The following is a 23,934-nucleotide window of genomic DNA, read 5'->3' on the forward strand; positions in this document are numbered from 1 at the left end:
TTAGTGTATTGAACCTCTTTTAAAACTTCACTTTTCTTTTTCTTCACAGCTGTGGTGGGATATCTGCAGTTTGTGAATTACTCCACATTTGTAACATATTTTTTTTTCTTTCTGTTTGACCCAGATGCTGCTCAGTTGATGTGGTTTGAGAAGCTGTACGCATGGCTTCAGTGTGTGGAGAAATATTTTATCTACCCAGCTGTAGTGCTGAACTCCCTGACCACCGAAGCTCGAACAGTGGGCCAGAATCACAAAGAGCTGGACATCTAGTAAGCATTTCCTCGTCCTGGTTCTGTTAATATTTTAAATGTTATACTGTTATACTTTTCTTTATCTCTGCTCCCTGTGAACATGTGCTGTCTGCTGGATGTGTTGAACTCTCCCATGTGTGCCTTATGTCCCATCTCCCTCTGCTGTCTTCTTTTTCCCATCATCCCCAACCGGTGGTGGCAGCTGCCCCTCCCTGAGCCTGATTTTTTTTTTTCTTCTGGTCTTTTGATAGTTGGTGTTTTCTCTAATATTGTACCCCCTTTCCCTACAGTATAAAGTTTCTTGTGGGGACAGTTGTTGTGATTTGGCACTATATACATCCATTCGAATTGAATTGAACTCTTGAAACGGGTGATTTTAAAAATGTGAACATCAAGAGAAATTTGTCAGGTTTTATTTCATTAAACAGTGTAGTAGTATATTGTATGTTACCTGTGATTTTCTTTTCTTTGAAGAAGTAGTAGTTTGTTTTCGTCATTTTCAAAAAATGAGTGTGAGAACCACAGTGAAGATTTTTACAGCAGTCTTTGCAGTCGTGTAAAAAACTGTGATGATTCAGTAGCTTTTAAAGCTTCAGTTCATTCAGTTTTGTGCACTTTTCTTTGTGCACAGCTCCATTAAGGTCCCACCACAGCATTTCAGTTAGGTTAATGTCTGGACTTTTTTGGGGCCATTGCAGCATCTTAATTTTTTTAATTTTCACACATTTTGTGTAGATTTGCTGCTGTGAGTGGAATTATTGTTCTGTTGCACCAACTCACTTTTGGCTAAGGACACACTGGCTGATGCTCACTTAATGAACTTTTTATTAGCAGCAACTTGCTGCTACTTACACTCTTACAGTGGGGCAAAAAAGTATTTAGTCAGCCACCGATTGTGCAAGTTCCCCCACCTAAAATGATGACAGAGGTCAGTAATTTGCACCAGAGGTACACTTCAACTGTGAGAGACAGAATGTGAAAAAAAAAATCCATGAATTCACATGGTAGGATTTGTAAAGAATTTATTCGTAAATTAGGGTGGAAAATAAGTATTTGGTCACCTCAAACAAGGAAAATCTCTGGCTCTCACAGACCTGTAACGTCCTCTGTAAGAAGCTTTTCTGTCCCCCACTCGTTACCTGTATGAATGGCACCTGTTTGAACTCATCATCTGTATAAAAGACACCTGTCCACAGCCTCAAACAGTCAGACTCCAAACTCCGCCATGGCCAAGACCAAAGAGCTTTCGAAGGACACCAGGAAAAGTATTGTAGACCTGCACCAGACTGGGAAGAGTGAATCTACAATAGGCAAGCAGCTTGGTGTGAAAAAATCAACTGTGGGAGCAATCATCAGCAAATGGAAGACATACAAGACCACTGATAATCTCCCTCGATCTGGGGCTCCACGCAAGATCTCATCCCGTGGGGTCAAAATGATCATGAGAACGGTGAGCAAAGATCCCAGAACCACACGGGGGGACCTGGTGAATGACCTGCAGAGAGCTGGGACCAAAGTAACAAAGGTCACCATCAGTAACACACTACAACGGCAGGGAATCAAATCCCGCAGTGCCAGACGTGTTCCGCTGCTGAAGCCAGTGCATGTCCAGGCCCGTCTGAAGTTTGCCAGAGAGCACATGGATGATACAGCAGAGGATTGGGAGAATGTCATGTGGTCAGATGAAACCAAAGTAGAACTTTTTGGTATAAACTCAACTCGTCGTGTTTGGAGGAAGAAGAATACTGAGTTGCATCCCAAGAACACCATACCTACTGTGAAGCATGGGGGTGGAAACATCATGCTATGGGGCTGTTTTTCTGCCAAGGGGACAGGACGACTGATCCGTGTTAAGGACAGAATGAATGGGGCCATGTATCGTGAGATTTTGAGCCAAAACCTCCTTCCATCAGTGAGAACTTTGAAGATGAAACGAGGCTGGGTCTTCCAACATGACAATGATCCAAAACACACCGCCCGGGCAACAAAGGAGTGGCTCCGTAAGAAGCATTTGAAAGTCCTGGAGTGGCCTAGCCAGTCTCCAGACCTCAACCCCATAGAAAATCTGTGGCGGGAGTTGAAAGTCCGTGTTGCTCGGCGACAGCCCCAAAACATCACTGCTCTCGAGAAGATCTGCATGGAGGAATGGGCCAAAATACCAGCTACTGTGTGTGCAAACCTGGTAAAGACCCATAGTAAACGTTTGACCTCTGTTATTGCCAACAAAGGTTATGTTACAAAGTATTGAGTTGTATTTTTGTTATTGACCAAATACTTATTTTCCACCCTGATTTACGAATAAATTCTTTACAAATCCTACCATGTGAATTCATGGATTTTTTTTTCACATTCTGTCTCTCACAGTTGAAGTGTACCTCTGGCGCAAATTACTGACCTCTGTCATCATTTTAGGTGGGGGAACTTGCACAATCGGTGGCTGACTAAATACTTTTTTGCCCCACTGTAATTCTCTAGGAATTAAAGGTGGATTTAGTTTTTCTGTATAAAGTGTTGCGAAAACCTTTCTTTTCACATCACTGTGAAATTATGCACACTTCTCTGCAAACTCTAAAGAAAGGGGTTAAACTGTAGCACGTACACGCAATCACTTTCTTCTCTCCCCCCCCCCCCTCTCTCTCTTCCTCGAACCCTCCAGTAGCCGAGCTTTCTTTATCTCGGTAGCTGGAATGAAGCTGCTGCGTTCGTCCTTCTGTACCCCATCGCAGCAGTACGTCACACTGTGCTTCACCACACTCTTCTTCCACTACGACTATCCACACTTCTCAGAGACCTTCTTAATCGATTACTACTTCATGTCCATTCTCTTCAGCAAGGTTAGAAAAATTTCATATTTGTAGCATTCTTTCGTCACAAATGATTTTGTTCTACTTTAGAAACAGCTTCCTGCACACAAATAGTCTTAATCGTCTTATTTCTGTAGCAAATATGAATACTATTTTTACATGCGCATGTGTGTGAGAGTTGATAATGATGAATGTTTGAATGTTTTCAGATGTGGGACCTGCTGTACAAGCTGCGTTTCGTGCTGACCTACATTGCCCCCTGGCAGATCACTTGGGGCTCAGCCTTTCATGCCTTTGCTCAGCCCTTTGCTGTGCCCCGTATCCTTATTCAGCTTGATTTTGTGATAGTAGGAATACACCAGTGCCAAATTTAAGGTTGATAGAGTATAAGATGGCAAATTGTAGCTTTAAGATGTGACAAAGGTATTTTATGTTGCAAGATTATTGAATTGTTTTGCATTACTGCACAGAGGTTATTGTTATTTTGTGCTGTATTCTTTATTTTGATAGTCTTAAGTGTCAGTGAAGTTATTCAGTGGAGATTTTTGTTTTGCTTTGGGGGTTTTGGTGACATGTCCTTAACTCTTGCTATTTCAGACTCTGCTGTTCTTTTTGTCCAAGCTGTCTTTTCTGCCATCTTCTCCACACCTCTCAATCCTGTCCTTGGCAGTGCTGTATTTGTCACCTCATACACCAGGCCCGTTAAATTCTGGGAGCGCGACTACAAGTATGTGTTTGGTTAAATAACCTTTGCAAGTGTGAAACTGTATATCTTACACTCTTAATATAAATTAAATCTATTTGGTTTTAATCCTAATTTGTCCTGTTTACAGCACCAAGAGGGTCGATCATTCCAATACTAGACTTGCCACCCAGTTAGACCGCAACCCAGGTATGCCACAGTGTTCCCTCCTGTCGATGCTTACCGATTTTTGTTCTGAAATGAAGGTGACAGTCTGTTTTGTTTTTATCATTAAGGTGCTGATGACAACAATTTGAACTCTATTTTCTACGAGCACCTGACCCGCTCTCTGCAGCACAGCCTCTGTGGAGACTTACTGCTCGGCCGCTGGGGGAACTACAGCACGGGCGACTGCTTCATCCTCGCGTCAGACTACCTCAACGCTCTGGTCCACATCATCGAAATCGGCAACGGCCTTGTGACCTTCCAGCTGAGGGGTCTAGAGTTCAGAGGTCAGCAGCATGCGATGTTTAGAGCTCATAAAATAGTAATGTAGTTTTTAGTTGTTTACCATCTTGTTGTGACGTGGACATCAGTCAAATGTTGTGAAAAAGTACTTATTATGGGGATGTGGTGCTGTAGCTTAATCAGTAGTTAAAAAGAGGTTTCTGATGGCACTAGTTTCCCTGGAATATAAAGCTTTAGGTGGCAGCAGACGTAGAAGTTTCTCGATTTAACTTGTCATAAAGTAAATGTTAAATAAATGTAAATGTCGTCACATTATTTCATGCCGATAGAAAAATTACACGATTGACGATGAAATTCGTACCCTGTGCAATTATGTCTGCCATTAAGTATGAAATCTCCGTGGAAAATGAAGGCTTGATTGCAGAGGAATGAGGGGGAGAGATTGAAAAGTCGTCTAAAGCCACTTCACCTTCATATTTTGAAGATTACTTTGTGTTTAAGTTCTTACAGCATATTTTTATTCTTAAAAGAGATCAGTTTCACATCTGTCGGTTTATTTTAAGGTCATTGAGGATTCAAAAAAAAAAAAAAAAAGTTGTGCGTCAGCCTCTGAAGAGGTTGTCACTTGGCAAAGCGGGGCTTTATGATCTATAATGATACGACCTTAAAACCGATTATTTTTTTGGTTAAGTTTAATCTTTTTTTATTTTTTAGCTGAGTAAAATTATTCAAGGCCAAGCATTGAATGTGTGGGCAGTGAAGTGTTTCTACCTGTTCTTAATCATATCGTTCCTCTTGTTTCTCTCCTGCTGGAGTCTGTGACAGCTGCTAGAGCTGTAGGGTAAAAGATTATTAAATTTGACACTCTGACTTTGACAGTCATTTCACCAAGTTTCATTATAATGTCTCACTCTGTCACAACCAGTGAATGAGTGATTGGAGCTCTCTTTATGCACACAGCTTTTAAAGCGTTTAAAGAATATGATCACACTGTCACTGGATTCGTCGTATCTCAGAAATGCTTTGACCTATTGGAGACCTATTGGCATTTGGACACCACATCAAATAATTAGGTGGTGTTTAGCCTTAAATAAGCATAACATCTCTTATTGGTTATACCCCGTGTGACACATGTTAGCCTAATTTGGTGACTCTTAAAAACCTCACCAAGATTTTATTGATTTTAAAACTCATTAAAGTCAGTCCAAATTAGCTGAAGAGTCTCATGTGTTGACATGAAACCTATGTACAGCACCTCTTACCAGCGTAATTTTAGAAAACAAAAAAGGTCACCTTTTAACACAAGATACTTTTTCTGATTTTATCAAAGTTCATTTTCTGCAAGGGGTGGCAGTCTAAGCAGAGATATCAACATTTTCCTTTCCCCAGCGATCTCCTACAGCTCATCTGGGCAGAAACTGAGGCGTTTCCGAATTAATGGAGAGCTATAATCTCTCCAGGGTGTACTGGGTTTGCCCCAGGGCTGCCTCTCAGTAGGACATGCCCCAGAACACCTCATGTAGGAGGCATTCTAGTCAGATCCATCAAACTACCTCAAATGTGGAGGAGTTAGTGGCTCTTTTCTGAACTCTATCACCTTATCACTGTGGGAGAGAGCAGTCACCCTTCAGAGAAGCTAATTTCCACCACTTGTATCAATGATCTTGTTCTTTCAGTCACTACCCAGAGCTTGTGACCGTATGGGAGCTGGAGTAGCTAGAGATAATTGATACCTCTACCACAACAGACCAGTGCAGCATCCAGTACAGATACTGTGCCACTCTGTCAATCTCTTGCTCCGCTCCTCCTGACTCATGAATAAGACCCAGAGATACTTAAACTCCTCCACTTAGAGCAGCAACTCATCCCAGATGTGGAGGATCTCCTTCGTGTCATTGTACAGTCTTTACCTTAGAGTATAAAGCACCTTTAGATAACTGTTGTTCTGATTTGGCGCAGTATGAATAAAATTGAATTGAGTGAAGACACCCGTTGGACCTCAGACTTGGAGGTGCTAATTTTCCTCGCAGCTGCAAACTGCCTTAGCCCAAGCTGGAGGTCACAGGCTGACGAAGCCAAACAAACCAAGAACAAAGACGAGATCCTGAGGCCACTCAAGCCAAAACCGTCAGCCAATTACAACACACGCAGAAACTCTGTCCATAAAAGTTTTAAACACATTATGCAGATATATATTTTTTTGAAGTTGTGTTTTCCAGGCAGATTGTGTCAGTGTCATCTGTTGGAGCCCTTTAATAGAGCAGCTAATCCTTATGTTTCACATCTTTCCAGGTACCTACTGTCAGCAGAGGGAGGTAGAAGCAATCACAGAGGGGGTGGAGGAGGATGAAGGCTGCTGCTGCTGTGAACCAGGTCACCTGCCTCACATGTTGTCATTCAATGCTGCCTTTGGACAGCGCTGGCTGGCCTGGGAGGTGGCTGCTACAAAGTACGTGCTCGAAGGCTACAGCATCAGCGACAACAATGCCGCCTCCATGTTGCAAGTATTTGACCTTCGTAAGATCCTCATCACATACTACGTCAAGGTGAGCCAATGTTGAGGAGCTGTTTTTACTCTGTTCTCACATCATGCTTTTTGCGTTTTATTGCAGTTGGTTTTGTTTACTTTAGTTGACTCGAGGCTGTTTTACTTCTGTGATGAAGAGCAAGTCATAGAAATTTAGAAGCTAAGATATGAAGCTAAAATATGCACATACTTGTAATCCTTGATGTGGATTTAAAGCTGTCTACAAAAATGTTTTCCTAGCGTGACTAGTATTTTGGATTATGTATTTGTTGTGTCCAATAGAGCATCATCTACTATGTGAGTCGATCTTCTAAGCTGGAAGAGTGGCTGACCAATGAAACAATTCAGGAGGCTTTACGACCTTGTCTCGGATCAAACTACGTAGACAGTGACCCCACCTTCAACCTGAACATTGACGAGGACTATGATCACAGAGCGTCCGGCATCACCCTGTCCTCATTCTGCATGGTTTACCTGGACTGGATTCAGTACTGCAACAGCAGGCGCCAGACAGTAAGACTCCTCCACAACATTTAAACTATAACGTCACATGCGTGGGTTGCATTTGTAGTGCTTTTTCCCTTATGCTACACATATTTTGATCATAACGGATCAAGTATATCTTGCTTTCATGTGCACAAGAAGATGCTATTTGGTCGCATTTTTCTAAATGACATCTGTTGTCTTCCACTTTATGTCTGTCATTAGGATACTTTTTTCATCATTACAAACAAGTGAAATGTTTAATAACAGAAATACAGAAGGCATTAAATGTACAACATTGCACAATTTATTTGTGCTTCACTGTGTTTTAGCCGGTGACTTGCGAAAGAGATTCTCCACTTGTCAACCTCTGTTTTGGCCTCTGTATCCTGGGAAGAAGAGCCTTGGGCACGGCCTCACACAGCATGTCAGCAAGGTAAGTTCACCAGGCCGCACAACCATGTCTGTCACTGTTGCTGATGCCATGCATATATATGCTAAGAATATGGCAGATTTATTGTTGTTTTGTTTGTTTGACAGCTTGGAACCGTTTCTCTATGGCCTTCATGCACTCTTCAAGGGAGACTTCCGCATCACATCTCCTCGTGACGAGTGGGTGTTTGCGGATATGGACCTGCTGAATCGGGTCGTAGCACCAGGAGTGCGGATGTCACTCAAACTGCACCAGGTACCAGAGAAGAAAACTAGTGCTGGAGTGCCAATATTTACTCTTTTTTTTGATACTGAAGTGAGACTGTTTGTATAATCTGTGTTTCTTTCAGGATCACTTTACATCTCCAGATGAGTACGAGGATCCTATGGTCCTGTTTGACGCCATCACTGCCAATGAGGAAAAGATGTTGATATCACACGAGGGTGACCCCGTGTGGCGAAGCGCTATTCTAGCAAACATGCCTTCACTCCTAGCACTGCGCCACATCATGGATGACGGCAGTGACGAGTACAAGATCATCATGCTTAACAAGAGATTCCTCAGCTTCAGAGTTATCAAGGTCGCAGCTTGTTACATTTAGCACTTCTTCTTTTTTTGTCTTGTTGTCTCTGACTCATCACATGCCTGGATTGTCAGATCCTCATCTCTCTTTTTTCTGCCCTCCATAGGTGAACAGAGAGTGTGTGCGTGGGTTGTGGGCGGGGCAGCAGCAGGAGCTGGTTTTCCTGCGCAACCGTAACCCCGAACGAGGAAGCATTCAAAATGCCAAACAAGCGCTGAGGAATATGATTAACTCCTCGTGCGACCAGCCCATCGGCTACCCCATTTACGTGTCCCCCCTCACAACCTCTTATGCTGGGGAACACAGCCAGCTCCGCTCTGTGTGGGGAGGACCAGTCAGCCCACACAACATTTACACCTGGCTCATCAGCAGCTGGGACAGGTGCAAATTCTTTGCTTAAATAAATGTACACATGAGCTTTAAGAGAGAGTAAACATAACTGTAACATATGTCTCCCTGCAGGTTACAGAAAGGGTGCGGGGCTGGCTGCAACAGCGGGGGGAACATAGAAGACTCAGACTGTGGAGGCGGCTCCACCTCCATCTCCACCAACCCAGCTGTTCACACCACCCAGAGTACACCAGCCTCCAGCCTTCCACAGCCACACATCACCACTGTCCAGCCCTCGATGGGTAAGAACCGAAACAGAAATGGAGGTGTTTTTGTTAGCTTGTTATGGTCACATGAAGATGAAATGTATTGCAAGTATTTTATTTTTAGGAGTTAAAAGTGCTTTTTTTTCTTACACTTCAGGCACAGACAACCCTGTTGGTCCAACCCAGAGCTGGCATCACCACCCTCAGCCTCTCCCATTAGCTCTGCTCAGCCAGTCAGAGGGCAGAATGGAGGCAGGACTTCTCTCATCCCTACAGCGTACATCCTCCATCCAGGGTCTCCTGGGCCAGCAGCTGTCCAGCTCCCAGCTCTCCTTCAGCAGCTCAGTGGCTCCTCCACCTCTGCCAGGCCCGGAGCGCTTCTGCCCAGCAAGTCTCCTGGAGAGCTCGGGGCACAGAACGGGCCAGCGGGCTGGCCTTGGCCCGGGCAGCGGACTACACTATGAGAGCCACTTTAGCAAGTGGAGTTTTTCAGGGAGGAAGGGCTTTAATGGACCAGCTTCAACGGAGGGGGAAGGAGCACCATTACAGACCATACGCACACAGGTAAGGAGACTGTCCATAGTTGTTCAGTTCTTTAAAAAGATCCAGAAATACAGATACTCACGCTCAGTCAGTACACTCTGATGCATAAATCACCTGACTCTTTCTCTATTAATCAAACAAATCCAGCAAATTCAATTTCAATTTTATTTCTATAGCACATTTAAAAGTCACAGGTACAACAAAGTGCTTCACAGACGAGCCATACTTGCAGGTTTACAGCAAAAGAAAACAATCAACAACAAAAATACAGTTATAGGATGGTACTATTGCAACAAGCATGAACCGGGAAGAAATTAAGCTAAGTAGTTTGAAAGGCAAGCTTAAACAAATGGGTTTTTAACCGTGATTTGAAAGATTGAATAGTTTCCGACGCACGGACATCAACCGGCAGGCTGTTCCACAGTTTTGGTGCAGCAAAAGCAAAGGCACGATCCCCCTTCGTCTTTAGTCGAGACATTTGTTGCATTAGGAGCCCCTGATTAGAGGATCTGAGTGCCCTTGTAGGGATATATAAATTAAGAAGGTCAATCAAATAACTGGGTGCCAAGTTATTTAAGATTTTAAAAGTGTATAGAAGAATTTTAAAAACAATACGGTACTTGACAGGAAGCCAATGGAGGTTAGCTAGAATAGGAGTGATATGATCCTGTCTTCTAGTGCCGCTTAAAAGGCGTGCTGCGGCATTCTGGACTAATTGTAGGCGTTGGATGAGGGAGAGTTGGAGGCCTAAGTAAAGAGAATTACAATAGTCCAGTCTAGAGGTTATGAAAGCATGAATGAGCCTTTCAAGGTCCTTGTGTCGTAGGTAAGGCATTGCCTTCGAAATTTGGCGTAGTTGGTAGAAGCTGGTTTTTACCACTGCAGCCACTTGCTTATCTAATTTGAGGGAACTGTCCAGCACTACTCCCAGATTTCTGACAGTAGACGATAGATGGCTGGCATAAGAACCTAAGGTCCCCGATAGCTGTTTCAACGGCATATGGCTACCAAAGACGATAATTTCTGTTTTGTTTTCATTGAGGGTAAGCGAGTTATGAAATAGCCAGTCTCTGACATCACACAGGCAGTTAAGCAACGGCAATAGCGGGGATTGGAGATCCAAATCCAGAGGGAAATAGACTTGGATATCATCCGCATAGCAGTGGAAAGAGATATTGTGATTTCTGAAAATTTTTCCCAGGGGTAGCAGATAGATATAGCCCTCCTGTTGTTAGTAAATCCACTCAGACCATTCTGTTTTATCAGATCAGTGTTTTTTGTAGAGTTGCTTACAACTGAGTATTCGCAATATGCTAAAGTAAATAATCAGGCACATGGACAAAATGGAAAAGAGGAGCTTAAGAAGAATATGCTGTGTTTCTATGGTTACTGCTTCCTAGATTTGAGTCTTGCTTATGTTAACCCCCAAAAATTGTTCCTTAAAATATTTTAATGTCTCTTCAAACCCACTCAGGGCATTTTTTTAGAGTGTTTGGGGATATTTTAACAGACCAAATGTCTGAGGAGTTCTGAGACAACAGAACTGATAGATTGATCAGTAATGAAGTAAATCTTTAGTTATATTTCTGCCTACATGATGTCTTTACAGTAGACGGTAAGCAGACAGCAGACGATAGTCACACCTACTGAGATATTGCATTAAGCTCATTTGAACAGATGCACATATGCAGTGAGTGGCTTGTTGTTGTTCAGTAATTCAAACAGGAAGTGGTTTATAAATATGGCATGCTTTCTCAGATCATGATCCAGATTGCTCAGTGGGACGTCCTTTTTGTACCTGTGCCTGTGCGAATGACTTGATTTGCTTTTGTTTGGACCTCGATGATACAGATTTTGACAGCACGTTGAATCATTTTGTTTTGTTCAGCTGTGAATATGAAGCAGTGGGCTTTTCTTTGCCTGCCTTGTTGGTCGTGCTGTTGATAAACGCACTTAATCGTCTTCTTATTATCAATCTGTCTCTTTCAGCCTGCTCCTCCTGCATCCCTACAAGAGGCCGGTCTAACGCAAGATCCACTGGGAGCCACTCAGACGACAGATCCATCCCCGGACCCTCCCACTCCCAGAGAGGAATCCACAGAGCTGCCTTTACTTGATCACCTGCGCTGAGTCTGCACTATTGACAGTTTCTACAGTGAAAGCACACCGCAGTTGAATGTGGACCGGTCCAGTCCGGACTCATTCCAGCCTTTGGGACTCATTCCATGAACTGTTGTTGAACTAACTCAGCGCAGCCACAGTTTGGAAGTCCTCTGATGGCACTTTGAATCAAGCGTGGATCTGGGAATATACACATCACTCTTCTTGTTAGTCAAGAGAGAGCTAAACATAGCATGCTGAGCTGATGCACGTCAGACCATGAAATCATTTTAGCCAACCTGTTTATTCCAAAGTCAGCTTTCATCACAACTCGTAAGACCTGATGATGTACTCATTTTTAATTTTACATTTTTTTCTTTTCCTGACTGAGCACTCGCTGTCTCTACAGCCAACCATTTGGTTGTAAAAGTAATGACAGGCCAGACAGGCCAGTGCAAATTATAAGGGATATTTTGCTTGAGGATTGTTTATTTTTCTATACTGGAGACTAGAGGACAATCTCTAACTTGACGTCTGCAGCAGCATTAGGTTTTTTCTGTTTGTTTGGGGGGCCTCATAATAAATCCAGAAAAAGAAAAAGGACGAGTACATTGCTGTACGTGCAACTAAAGGACGCGTGGAGACCACAATAAGCCTTGTTTTTGTTTTCCCCCCACATGTAACCATCCTCGCCGGACAGTTGTGCATCAAACAATATTTCACATGACATATTGGCTAATTTCAGGAGCCTCCACTTCTTTTCCCCTGCACAAATACACATATTATATGAGGAAGAAGAAGAAAATAAAACAAGAAAACATTATTCTTGTACTCTGGCCCATTTTCCTGCAGAGGTGCCTGACTATATCAACAGTTCTGTCTTGGAGCAAGTTTCAGGGAACACCCCCACCCCCCCAAACAAAAAACAAACTCCCTTCCAGCCCAGCTGACATGTGGTGCTTTTACTGCTAGTTTACAGCGTATGTAGGCTTGGACATCGTGGAGTCCTGTATCTGACTAGCAACCTGGAGAACTTCAGACAGAGCTGGTTTCCATTAATCAGGATCAAACAGAGGACGAGTCAAATCTGTGAAAAATTGTGTTGATCACAAATTCACAAGCTGGGAGTGTAAGGAACTTTTTTTTTTTTAATCCTCTTTTTTTTTTTTTTTGCTTTGGTGAGTGGAATGTCTTCTATTTTTTGTTTTTTACTTGAATCTTCACGAATCCCTCGGTGTCAAATGTGCACTGAGTTTGTTTTCTTTGGATTACTGATCACTAATGTCCTCCCTGATCAGATCCAATCAGCTCATGGCTTTCTGAATAGCCGGGGTCCAGGCTGCTTTGTGAGGAGAGCTGTGTTTGCTAGGGATGCACTGATGTCTAAAATAACAGTTTGTCTGATACCCATATATATTTTTAGCTGCTTGTTTTTCTTTTGTTTTTTAAGTTACTTATCCTCCTTTTGCACCAGGGAAACAAAAGACGTCTTCATTATGAAACTATTTTAAGTCCTCCTCCTCCATCATGCTGTTGATGTGACACTACCGACAACCATTAGCCACTGGTTAACTGACCATGTGATTGGCTGATACATCAGTGTATCCCCAGTGTGCTCTTTGCCTGCAGTCTGGGCCTTTCTGTTACTATACTACTGCTTCTGCATCTCCTGCTACTACTACTATAATACCCACTACTACTGCTGTTTCTACAACAGTTAAATCCAGCGTTTTAGTTGGAAATAAACAAAAGCTGAATAAATACTGAAAGCAAAGGTGGAATATTTATTTGATAATGTCTTACAGATGTCTTTAACGGGGTTTGTCTATATGGTGTGTTGATATATTGAGTTGGAAATCTGCCTTCTGTCTACCCTCCCGCCCCCTCCCCTCAGTTTGTTTGGTGTCGTCACGTTTGCACCATCTCACCAACGGCTCTTTTTGGTTATTTTTAAGTGCGGAACATAACTGGAAGTGTTCCTGAAATCGCTTTAAGTTTGTTTCTTTTCCCACGCCTTTATTTTTATTTTTTTTTTACCACTGTGAAAAGCAGAAAACGGGAGAGTTTCATAAAACAAAAAATAAAAGAAAAACTTGCAGTTCTGTCAAAAAATTTTAGCCCCAGAAGTTTCCCCGGGTCCACTGGCTTTGTCCCCGACGGTTTCCGGCTCTTCGCACTGGGTGAAGAATTCTTAAACGACCTCGTGCCATAGCATGAATCGCCATATGCTGCTTTTTCCTCATAAATGATTTGTTTGGGTTTTGGGGGGTTTTTTTGTTTTTGTTTTTTTTCCCCTTCCCTGCTGGAAAGTTGGATGGAGGCCAGTGTTCTCAGGGTGTATACTGGGAAAGGAACTGACTGCTTCTGCAGGAAGACTTACAATAGATGCTCCCTTTTAGTCCCTCTTTTTAAGAGATGTTCTGCATGCTGTTAAAGGCAATTTTTTTTTCTGCGCAGTGTCCCCCCCCCCCCCCCCCCCTTCCCCATCTAGCCATTTTAAGCTTTTTAGAAGATAAAGCTCAGCAGCCTCCTCCCCCCCCCTCTCTTTCTTTTAATCTTTTGAGCAGCCCTTAGTTTTTTGGGGTTTTTTCTCCTTTTTTTTTCTCGAGTGGCTGTGAAGAAACCGGTAAAAGTGTGTCAGCTTCCATCTTAAACTGCATTAGAAACTCCCACAACTCAGGAAAAACAGAGACTTTTCTGATCAGTGCTGTTTTCTGTTTTTCTTTTTTCATTTATTTTACTTCTAAACGATGGGGAGCTCGACTTTTGTTCAGTTTTGCTTTTTTTTTTGCCTTTTAGTTGGAGTCGGGGAAGCACAAGTTGACAGACAGATGTGAGTGTCCAAAAAAAGGGATTTCTTAATCTCTGACGTTCTGTACAGCATGTTTGTTATATAAATATATTTAAAATATAAATCTATTTTATTATTGGATTTTTTTTGGGGGGGGGGGGGGGTCTTTTTACATCAAAGACACTATGCTGATGTTTAGGGGAGGGACTCTCGTGTTTACCTGTAGAAAGACACCTGAGTGGAGAGAGGCGCCCTCTCCACATCAAGATGTGCAGTTTGGGAAGAATTGGTTCATACTTCTTTTGCACAAAAATGTATCATACACCATCCCACTTTGTTATAGTTTTGTTATTTTTAGTTACTTTTGGAGGGGCGGGGTCTTTTATTTAAGAACTTTAAGTCGATGTTAAATGTTCTGTACAGTTTCTTTTTTTTATGTGATTTTTTTTTTCCCCCTCCTATTTAAATTAAAGGTTTTTGTCTTTGTTTGCAAATTAACTGCTGTGTGATTTTTATTTTCTGGCATTTGTCCTGTTGGTCTGTTTTTTGCTGTTGTTTTTGTCTGGAGGATTTTCAATCTTTGTCCTAGCAGCTTAAAGCCTTGTGCTACAATAAAAACAGCACCACTGAGCGGGCACTCGGGTTTAATTAAACTGTACGCTCACCTGTCCACTTCATCGGGTAATCTGTTTAACTTCTTGTTAACACAAATTTCTCCAAGGAAAAATGGATTTGGTGTAAACAACATGATAGCATCATGTTCAGCATGGTGGTGGAGGGGTGTGGGGGATATTTTCTTGCACACTTGGTACCAATTAAGCATTGCTGCGGAGCGTGCTCATCCCTTTTTGACCACAGTGCTTCCAGCACTATGGCACTGTACTCAAACAGCTGCCACAGTCACCAGATCTCAATCCAGTGGCGCACCTTTGGCATGTGGTGAAACAGGAGATTCACATCGTGGATATGCAGCCAACAAATCTGCTGGAATTATGTGCTGATGTAATGTCACCATCAACCAAAATCTCTGAGGAATGTTTCCAGCACCTTCTGATTTGAGGCAGCACTGAAGGTAAAAGGATCCCAACCCAATACTAGTGAGGCATACCTAATAAAGTGGCCAGTGTGTGGCTGCTGAAAATATTCAAAAGCCAAAAAAATGCTCTAAAAGCAGTGTCACTGTCCTCTTACACTGAACAGTTCAACCTCGCGTCCAAGGAAAATGCTTGGTTTTCTCAAGAGATTTACAAGGAGGAGTTGGATTGAAAACCCAATGACATTTCCCACTGGCAACCTAAATTTATCGACTCTGATAATGTGCATAAATGTTCTCGCCTGATGCTTTCAGGGAAATGTAGGTATTTGTTTTATTGAGAAGTTAGATGATTCCACTCTTGTTCGCGAGGTCCATGTGAAGCAGAAGCCAGGTAAGAGCTTAGCTCAGAATTATGACCAAAAACAGGGAAAACTTACATGAAAGATGGTGACTTGACTTTGAGTGCAGTTTTTTGTCTTTGGTTAAAGCTGAGGGGATCATTGATGGTTACCTTTAAAAGCTGGTTTGGAGGAAATGAGCATAAATGAGACGCATTGCTATCACACCTTTCAGAACATTTATTCCACTTTTATTTCAAAGTTTCTGATGCTTTACAGCTGTGGAGTAACATTCAGGGAACACTGGTCTGGGCTGCAGACATCTTTTACATGGATACATTAAAAAGTCCCGAAAGTCTTTGAGAAATCAAACAAAAGAGCGTTTCATCAGGGACGGCGTGTACCGTATCTCGTTATAAAACTCATCCTTGTCTCCTCTCCCCTTCCTCAACCTCCCATCCTGCCCTGTGTGATGGAGCCACAGAACGAGCACCAGCAAAGCCAGCAACAGCAGGCACATAGACAAGGTCAGCAGCACACCCTGCAGTACACCAGAGGGACTGTCTGGGGCTGGGCAGAAATACAAGAACGTTTTATCACAGGGCATAAAAACTCTGGCAGAGGGTTATGGGTGAACAAAGAGGATCTTACTGCTGTAGATGGATAAGTTGATGTAGCAGTTCTCTGTTCCCAGGGTGTTAGTGGCGGAACATCGGTACAGGCCGGAGGTCTGAGAGGACACGTTGACAATTTGAACAGAGCCCGATAGTTCACCTTAGAGAGAGGAAGACGAGTATGACGGTGAGTGCGCTGTCTTACAAATCTCATGCTTAATATATATTAAACTTCCAGCATTATATAATGGCTAAAAAATTAGAAAGGAACACTTTTTAATCAGAATATAGCATTAAGGCAGTTAAACTTTCTGGGATATAGATGTGGTGAGTTAAGTATCAGAGGGGGTTGTTAATCGGTTTCAGCTGCTTTGCTGTTAATGACAATAACAACAGGGGCATTGAAGGCCAACAATAAGACAACCACCAAGACAGGAATGGTTTTACATGGTGGAGGACTCTGCCATTTTTGTCCTTCTCATTTTTTCTGACTGTTTTCAGTAGTGGTTGGTGGTGTCAGACAAGCTGGGGTGAGTATTAGGAAATACTCACCCCTAGGGTCAGGGCCAACTGCTCCAGGATAACACATAACTATGTGCCATTGACAGAAGGTTTGCTGTGTCTCCCAGCACAGTCTCAAGAGCATGGAGGAGACAGGCAGTTACTCTAGGAGAGCAGGACAGGGCCATAGAAGGTCCTTAAACCATCAGCAGTACCAGGATCTGATCATCTAGGCAACGGCACCCTGACCCATTAGATATCAGGATGAAATCCTTGGATTGTCAGACTCTACGCTGGTGCAGTGGGTCCTGGGTTCCTTGTGGTGTTTGACAATAACCCGACTTCACGTGGTGAGAAAATGCAGACAGTTTCTGGAGAATTAAGGTATTGATATCATTGACTGGCTCCAATAGAACACCTCTGGGACTTTATGTTTCAGTCCATCCGACACTGCCAGGGTGCAGTTCAGACAGTCCAGAGCTCAGTGATGCCCTGGTCCAGATCTGGGAGGAGATCCCTTTGAATTTGTCTTTGAATTTAGTCTTCTGTAGGTTAATAATTTTCATTTCCATCAAACAAGGTGGCATCCTTTCTTCTGTTACCCGGTCCACATCAATATAGATATCCGGCATGATTTTTTTCCCCCCAATGAGATCAGTTGTGTTTCTAGGTATTCCTTTAATTATTTTTAAGTGGAGTATTAAGCTTATTTCCAGGAATATGTATTTTTAAGCTTGAACTCTTTGCATTATTCATGTTTCAAAACAATCCTTATTGATCCTATAAATGGCTTTATTTCATCCACCATCTGAAGAGGACAAACTGAGCTTCCCTCTCTTTGAGGATCTCCACACTACTTCAAAGAAACCTTCTCCTGATTGGGTGCCCATCAGAAGCAAAAGATCTGACAAGCTGGTGGGTTGGGGCCACTATACCGAGTACCTGTGGCTGCGAGGTAGTCATATTTATCATATCCTCCTAAGAGTAGAAAAAACTGTCAAAAAACAATAATTTAGAGCATTTAGGATCACCTGCACATGTGTGAACGCTAATATCTAAAGCGTGTGTCATGTATGAGTATTTAACCTGAGAGAAAATAAGCAAGAACACATCAGTGCTCTTTTTAAAGAGCATTTGACTACTTTATGTTATTAAATTCACTTTAATTCGGTTTATATAACACCTGTTTACAACAAAAGTTATCTCAAGGAAGTTTACATTTAAAGAAAAAACCCTACAGTATTGGGGAGAGAAGCCCAGCAGTCTAATGGGTAAGAAGAGCTCCCTATTAATAGGAAGAGACCTCCAGCAGAACCAGGCTCAGGGAGGAGAAGCCATCTGCTCCAACCAGTGAGGGAGTGAGTGAAAGTGAGCATTTGGAAACCACCAGACAGCAAACAGGACAAAACACAAAGCAGGAGTGTTTATATAGAAAAGCTTTTTTTCTTTTTTTCTTTTTAAATCAAAGATCTTTGATAAAAGCTCTTTTGTACCACATCTGGTAAAACTCGTGTTTTAGCCACAGGTCTCATGCTGAGTGACATAATTATTTCTGTGGGGAAAAACTGAAATAAAAAGCTTATCCCATACACTGGAGACTAAAGTTAAAGTTATATTTGCTAATGATGCTCCAATTCAGTCCATCCTTTCTTTAAATAGTCGATTTTGTTTTTCTAAGAAGTGCAATACTAAATTTCTCTTCCATTTAAACAGTCCTAAATACACTTTCATTTTAAAACACTTATGACTTTAATACGCCTTCCTTTTTTTTCTATAGCAGACCCATGTGTGCGTGTTTTTGCCTTAAGTGAAAAAGCCACCAAGTGGTTAAATACTTTTTAATAGGCACTAAATCTGCTTGTCATAGCCGGAAGCCTTATTGCACTATAATGGAGTCAATTATAATATCCATCATATTTCACTTGCACTATTAAATTCAAACATTTATTGTGCGTCATTTTAGGGTCATTTAGTTGACTCTTTTTGGACTTTAAGATCTAAATAACGATCTGCACACAAGATTATTTTGATTCAGCTCAAGGGGTGCTTTAAGTTTAATACATATCCGTGTGTGTGTGTAACTGACTCTCCATGTTGATGGGAAGGGAGATTTCATCTGGATTCAGTTTATCCCAGCGGATCTCTGGAGTGGGGATGCCCTCTGCCACCAAGCAGGACAGCCTGACACTTCCTCCCATATTGATGTCTCCATCCCACTGGCACACAGGCAGCGAAGGCGGCACTATAGATGACCCACAGATGAATTTCTTAAAAGATGTGATACAAACCGAGACGACACACATTTGAACTTTTAAGCCGGTGGCTTTTAGAAGCAAAGCTGAAAGATGGTCTGTAAAAATTTAACTATCTGGTAAACCGCTGACTCAATAACATTTAAACTCTCTTGTATAAATGGATTTATCAATGTATGCCTCTGGGATAGCATTCCAAATTTCACATTATCTGTGCTTTTTATCTGTATTACAGCTAAAGTTAATGGTGTGTATTTTGGGGGGTTGTGGTCAACTGTGTTGTCATATCAACATGTGACAACACAGTTTAAAATAGTCTTGTTTTATTGTTACAACAAGTAATGTTGCTGTAACAACAGAACATGCTCGTGCTTCATTATGCTCTGCCTGGCTCTGCTCTGCAGAAGCTTATTTCTGCCACTGAAAAAAAAATGTTGCTATTTATAGGTCAGAATTTCAGGTTATTGTCTCAAAGGTTTGAGTTATCTTAAAAATTTGACTTAGAAGTTTGAGCAAATTAAGGCTCATAACTCAAAAATTTGAGATGAGCTGAAATTTTGACTTCCAAGAACAAAAGTGCTTCTAAGCATATGCTTCACCTCTATTCAGATTATGCGTCCTTTGTCCCAAAAGCATGGGAACTGCTGGATTTACTTTAGACAAACCTTTTATCACATTACACTCACGTTATAGCAGCTCTCCCAAATCAGTTTTAACCTTCAGGGATTGTGCAATTCTCTGTCAAAATTATGAGATCTGATAAGGTTTCAAAATATTTTTCCTTTATTGGATGCACTCTGCTTCAACCAAAGCACTGAACAACATTATGTCTTTATCAGCCGATTCACACCAGAGACAAACTCGGTTTATCAACTAAGATAGCAGAATTCACCCTAAGAGCTGTGTGAATGTGTGTTGCCAAATATTATAGAAATCTTCCCAGCAGGTTGTTCATTGGAGGAAAAGTCACAGAGCCACCAAAGTCATTAGGAAACCTCCCCTCGGCCGCATGATTGTATCTAGAAAATTGTGTGAGTCTGAACTAAAAAACAGACTCACCAGCAGCACCACGATTGCTGTCGGCAGGGCTACAAATGTTTTAATTAACCTAACCTGTTTGGCTCCTCGGTATTTGCTTTACAAATAAATCCACAGCAGTTTTGGCAGATTTGGTTTGGAAAACAACAAATATCATAGTCAGAATCACAGAGAAAAAAAAAAGACAAATGGATCACCAATTCCTGCTTTGGTAAATGGTCATAATGTGTGAGTGCTTCTGCCAGCTGCTCAACTCTCAATAACTTACCCAGAACACTGAGCACCAGCTCTCCGATGCCGGGATCTGTAATCTCCGGTGGGTTGTTAACCATGCAGCGGTAAATACCAGCATCTGAGACCCGTGTGTCGTTTAGCATGATATCTGCACTCAAAGGAAGACCTGCACAAGGAGCACATGAAATAATGTTTTTGTCTGTCTTCAGTATCAAGTTTCATCTATGAAAAGAGGATCATCTTACATTTTACCTGTGAAACCCACCCTGCCAATGAGGGAGGGGTCTTCAATCACCTGCCCGTGATCGTACACAATCACCTGGAAATCAATTAAAACAAGGATGTCAAAGTCCATTTACATTGTGGGCCACAAACACTTTGATCTTAAGTGTAAAGATGTTTAGCTACACGTTTAATCCTGGGGATATATAAGAAAATAACTGCAGTTTTAATGGTACGCCTCAGTTTTTCTACCCAATAAAGAAATGCTGCTGCAGTAAGTGAAAAAAAAAAAAATCAGTCAGATCGATGTTTTAGGTTTAAATTGTAGAAAATGGGCAGAAAAAGTTCTGGAAGCTCATTTCACAGTTTGTCCTGTAACAATGAAACAAAGTTTTTGTTAATTCACAGAAAATGTCCTTTTTTAAAATTTGGATTTGGTGTGTGTGTGTGGTGCAGTATGAATGGTCACTGGGAAGACCTTTGCCAGAAGGAAAAGCTGTAAAACTTATTCCCTGTTTCACATTTTCCAAAGCCGTCCAGGGGGCCAGATTGGAGTGTTTACCGGGCCACTTCTGGCCCCTGTGCCTTACGTTTGAAATAAACTGATTTAAAACAAACGTTACTCGAACACAACAGGATATGTAGAGAATATAAATGGACTGGAACTTATATAGCACCTTTCTACCTGAACACTCAAAAGGCTTTATACAACATGCCTCATTCTCAAGTGCTTTCTATGTGACGCACTACAGGGTTGTTCTTTGTGTGTGAAGACATTTCTCTTCAGTATCTTGCCCACGGATACTTTGGCATGCAGACGGGAGCAGCCAGGGAACCTAACCGCCAAGCCTCTAATTAGCAGATCGCCTGCTCCACCCCATGAGCTACAGCCATGCTAAAATATGCAATTGCAAGGCATCACCCTGACAGATGTATTGCCACACCTGTATCGGGGCCTCTGGACTGGAGAAGGGAGTCAGCGTCCAGATGATGTTGAGTCTGGAGAGGTGGTTGGAGGCGGAGGTGTAGAAGGAGCAGGGCAGGACGACAAAATCCCCTCGAGCCACCTCCAGACTGGATTCTCTCATGGTTACCCTGAGCGCAGCTAGGAAGGGGGAAAAGATTCAAATGAGACGAGCATTACCTATGACATCACACAGGTATTTCTTCTTGTTTTATCGTCACCCATCTGCTGTTTTTCTGCTGACGTGCAGACAGCACCAGGCCTCACTCTCCCCTTCATTACTGCAATAATGAACCTCCTCCCTCCTCCTCTCTGCCATCCCCGGGCCCTTTTGTGTGCGTGGGAATTGAGCGAGCACAGTCGTCGTTAATTAAACTTGACAGCTCTGAGGTTGAGCCAGATCCGTCACAGGACGAGAAGAACAACAGGCCACTTCACTAGGATGTGTTTGGTCATTTCTCTTGTTGTTTTTACGTAGATCACAAGTTCTGAAAATGCTGGCCTCAAGAGAGACTTTCATTAAGACTCAAAATGTCAAACATACTGTATTGTATTAATATTAAAAGGCCACGCTTTAGAGGCAGTTGATTAATAACGGCACTAACATGAATAAAGCCCCTGTAGCTCGTACTAAATAAATATCATCTCATTTGATGAATTTGTGCATGTGTATACAGCGAACAGTCCACGCATGCATCAAGAGGTCGCCCACAGTCTTACATTTCTGTCTGGAAAAGCTTAAATGCTTCTTTCTAAATACTCATAAGGTTTTAGGTTATTCATGTCACGTCTCCTTTTACACTAGAGAAGGAACCTTCTGCCTTAGCAATATCCGTGCAAAGAATCACAGAGTCGCAGCAAACATTCGTGAAGCTGCTGCAGTGTACTAAAGCAGCAATAATTCAATCTTTTCTTAAGACAGGCCTACTCACTGTTCTCCTGAGCGGTGAAACACACACACAAGGTCCAGAACATCCATCTCCCTGTAGCACCCATAGCTGTTAGGGAAGACAGAGAGGCAGTCATCTCATCCCTACGGTCTCCAAGCTGGTGGCCCAAAAAACCCAGGCATGCATGATTAATGTATCGAGTGCTGCGATCAACCCCTCCCTGTTATTTTCACTCTCTGTCTCTGTCCCGTTGTCAGCTGGGAGAATTTTCTCTAATTAGGTTGTCAGGTAAGCGAGTGCACAAGGAATTTTTCTGCTCCTATTAGCTGTTCCTACAGTGGTACCTACAGCGTGAGCTTGTAGTCTAATTAGTTAGTGTAGCGTGACGAAAACTGCAGCTGCAGAAGCTACAACGTGCATGTATTCAGCAAGAGGTAAGCAACATGGTGCGGCCATGGGAGTGTCAAACCTTCATGGTTGTTTTCCAAATTCAGGAGCATCTTATGTTTCATCTTTGCAGAGGTGAAACAATCTGTGCACCAGGTATAGTAAACTAACTGAACATATTCTTAAAATGGATTCATTTGTCAGCAAATAATGCTCATTTATGTTCATAATCCATACAGCTTCTTCCATCTATGCAATCCGGGGTCTCTGAGGGGGCCGGAGCTGATTTCAGTCAAAATACAGAGACCTGTCCAGGGTGAACCCATCCTGGTCAAGTTAGAATCACCAATTGACCTAAACGCACGCATGTATTTGGTATGTGGGAGGAGGCCGGAGTACCTGAGAGTTCCTGGAGATAACCCACACAGACATGAGACCACAGAAAGGCCCGAGCCTGGATTCAAACAAACAACCGAAGAGCTTCAGACTTTTGGGTGTTGTCTCAAATAAGCTTTTGGGCATTTTTTTTTTTTTACCATAAAGCCAAAAATCCACACTCTCTGTCCTTGTGGTAAGAGGCCAAAAAAACAGCTTTAACATTTTGCATCATCTGGTTATTTACAGCTTCAAGGCTTCAAGAAAAAATGAAGGTCGTCAGTGGTGCAAAGAAATGTTCAGAGGCGTGTTTTTGACACTAGAAGAGTCATTAGATGATGACATCCTTCCGTTATGACCTACAGGCAAAATAAAAATCCACCAGAGCTCCTCTTTGATGCATTTACATAAAATGTGTTCACTAAGTAATGACTCACTAAGTTGATCTGCCGGGCACGTTCTGCAGTCGTCGTCTAAACATATAAACTGTTGTCACATTTATGGAATTCATATGGGAACATAAGTAAATGCTGCCATGTTTCACTGTGATGGTTCATGGAGAAAGACCCAACTGTGCTGTGGAAATCGGATGGGCTGTAGAAGAGTGGTGCTCCATGTATGTGTATGTATATATATGTAGAGAACGAGAGTATGTAGAGAGCGAGAGAGAGATTTGTGATACCATGGGGATTTGAATAAATGCCTACACCATCCGCACCCAGAACAGCACCAACATATGAAGGGAAAAAAAGATATGGACTACAAAGTTTATGGCATCATTAAACTATTAAGTTCTTCAGATGGAGGCACTCCCACTGAGAT

General features: G+C 42.3%; 2 protein-coding genes across 2 annotated transcripts in view; one reads left to right on the forward strand and one right to left on the reverse strand.

The window, feature by feature from the left end:
* LOC146624147 (pecanex-like protein 3) overlaps positions 1-13,940 on the forward strand; it is a 33,607-nt gene extending 19,667 nt beyond the window's left edge. Inside the window, exons 22-36 of the mRNA XM_085364484.1 lie at positions 125-269; positions 2,908-3,085; positions 3,265-3,373; positions 3,653-3,782; positions 3,889-3,947; positions 4,034-4,249; positions 6,498-6,751; positions 7,015-7,245; positions 7,548-7,651; positions 7,756-7,903; positions 7,998-8,228; positions 8,338-8,612; positions 8,694-8,863; positions 8,985-9,391; positions 11,360-13,940. Of these exons, the coding sequence (XP_085220610.1) occupies positions 125-269; positions 2,908-3,085; positions 3,265-3,373; positions 3,653-3,782; positions 3,889-3,947; positions 4,034-4,249; positions 6,498-6,751; positions 7,015-7,245; positions 7,548-7,651; positions 7,756-7,903; positions 7,998-8,228; positions 8,338-8,612; positions 8,694-8,863; positions 8,985-9,391; positions 11,360-11,500 (2,798 nt within the window). The 3' untranslated portion in view covers positions 11,501-13,940. The remainder of the gene's footprint in view (positions 1-124; positions 270-2,907; positions 3,086-3,264; positions 3,374-3,652; positions 3,783-3,888; positions 3,948-4,033; positions 4,250-6,497; positions 6,752-7,014; positions 7,246-7,547; positions 7,652-7,755; positions 7,904-7,997; positions 8,229-8,337; positions 8,613-8,693; positions 8,864-8,984; positions 9,392-11,359) is intronic.
* Positions 13,941-16,002: 2,062 nt separating this feature from the next.
* LOC146624148 (immunoglobulin superfamily member 11) lies at positions 16,003-22,486 on the reverse strand. The gene is made up of 7 exons (XM_085363730.1): positions 22,393-22,486; positions 21,441-21,601; positions 20,527-20,593; positions 20,309-20,440; positions 18,837-18,992; positions 16,287-16,409; positions 16,003-16,205 (listed from the first exon to the last, which is right to left on the reverse strand). The coding sequence occupies exons 1-7, from the start codon at positions 22,484-22,486 to the stop codon at positions 16,003-16,005; spliced, it is 936 nt and encodes a 311-aa protein (XP_085219856.1).
* Between the last annotated feature and the right edge of the window lie 1,448 nt (positions 22,487-23,934).

This window comes from Diplotaxodon limnothrissa, linkage group LG10 (assembly GCF_057381915.1).
Source record: "Diplotaxodon limnothrissa isolate DT_005_m linkage group LG10, D_limnothrissa_male_GT1.1, whole genome shotgun sequence".
Lineage (NCBI taxonomy): Eukaryota > Metazoa > Chordata > Actinopteri > Cichliformes > Cichlidae > Diplotaxodon > Diplotaxodon limnothrissa.

Bases quoted from the DNA above. Each gene is read 5' to 3' on its own strand.
- LOC146624148 (XM_085363730.1), bottom strand. From the start codon at position 22,486: ATGACTGCCTCTCTGTCTTCCCTAACAGCTATGGGTGCTACAGGGAGA. The intron at 21,602-22,392 runs GTGAGTAGGCCT...CCCCCTTCCTAG, and splicing joins TTTCACCGCTCAGGAGAACA to CTGCGCTCAGGGTAACCATG. The intron at 20,441-20,526 runs GTAAAATGTAAG...CTCCTTGTGCAG, and splicing joins TGGCAGGGTGGGTTTCACAG to GTCTTCCTTTGAGTGCAGAT.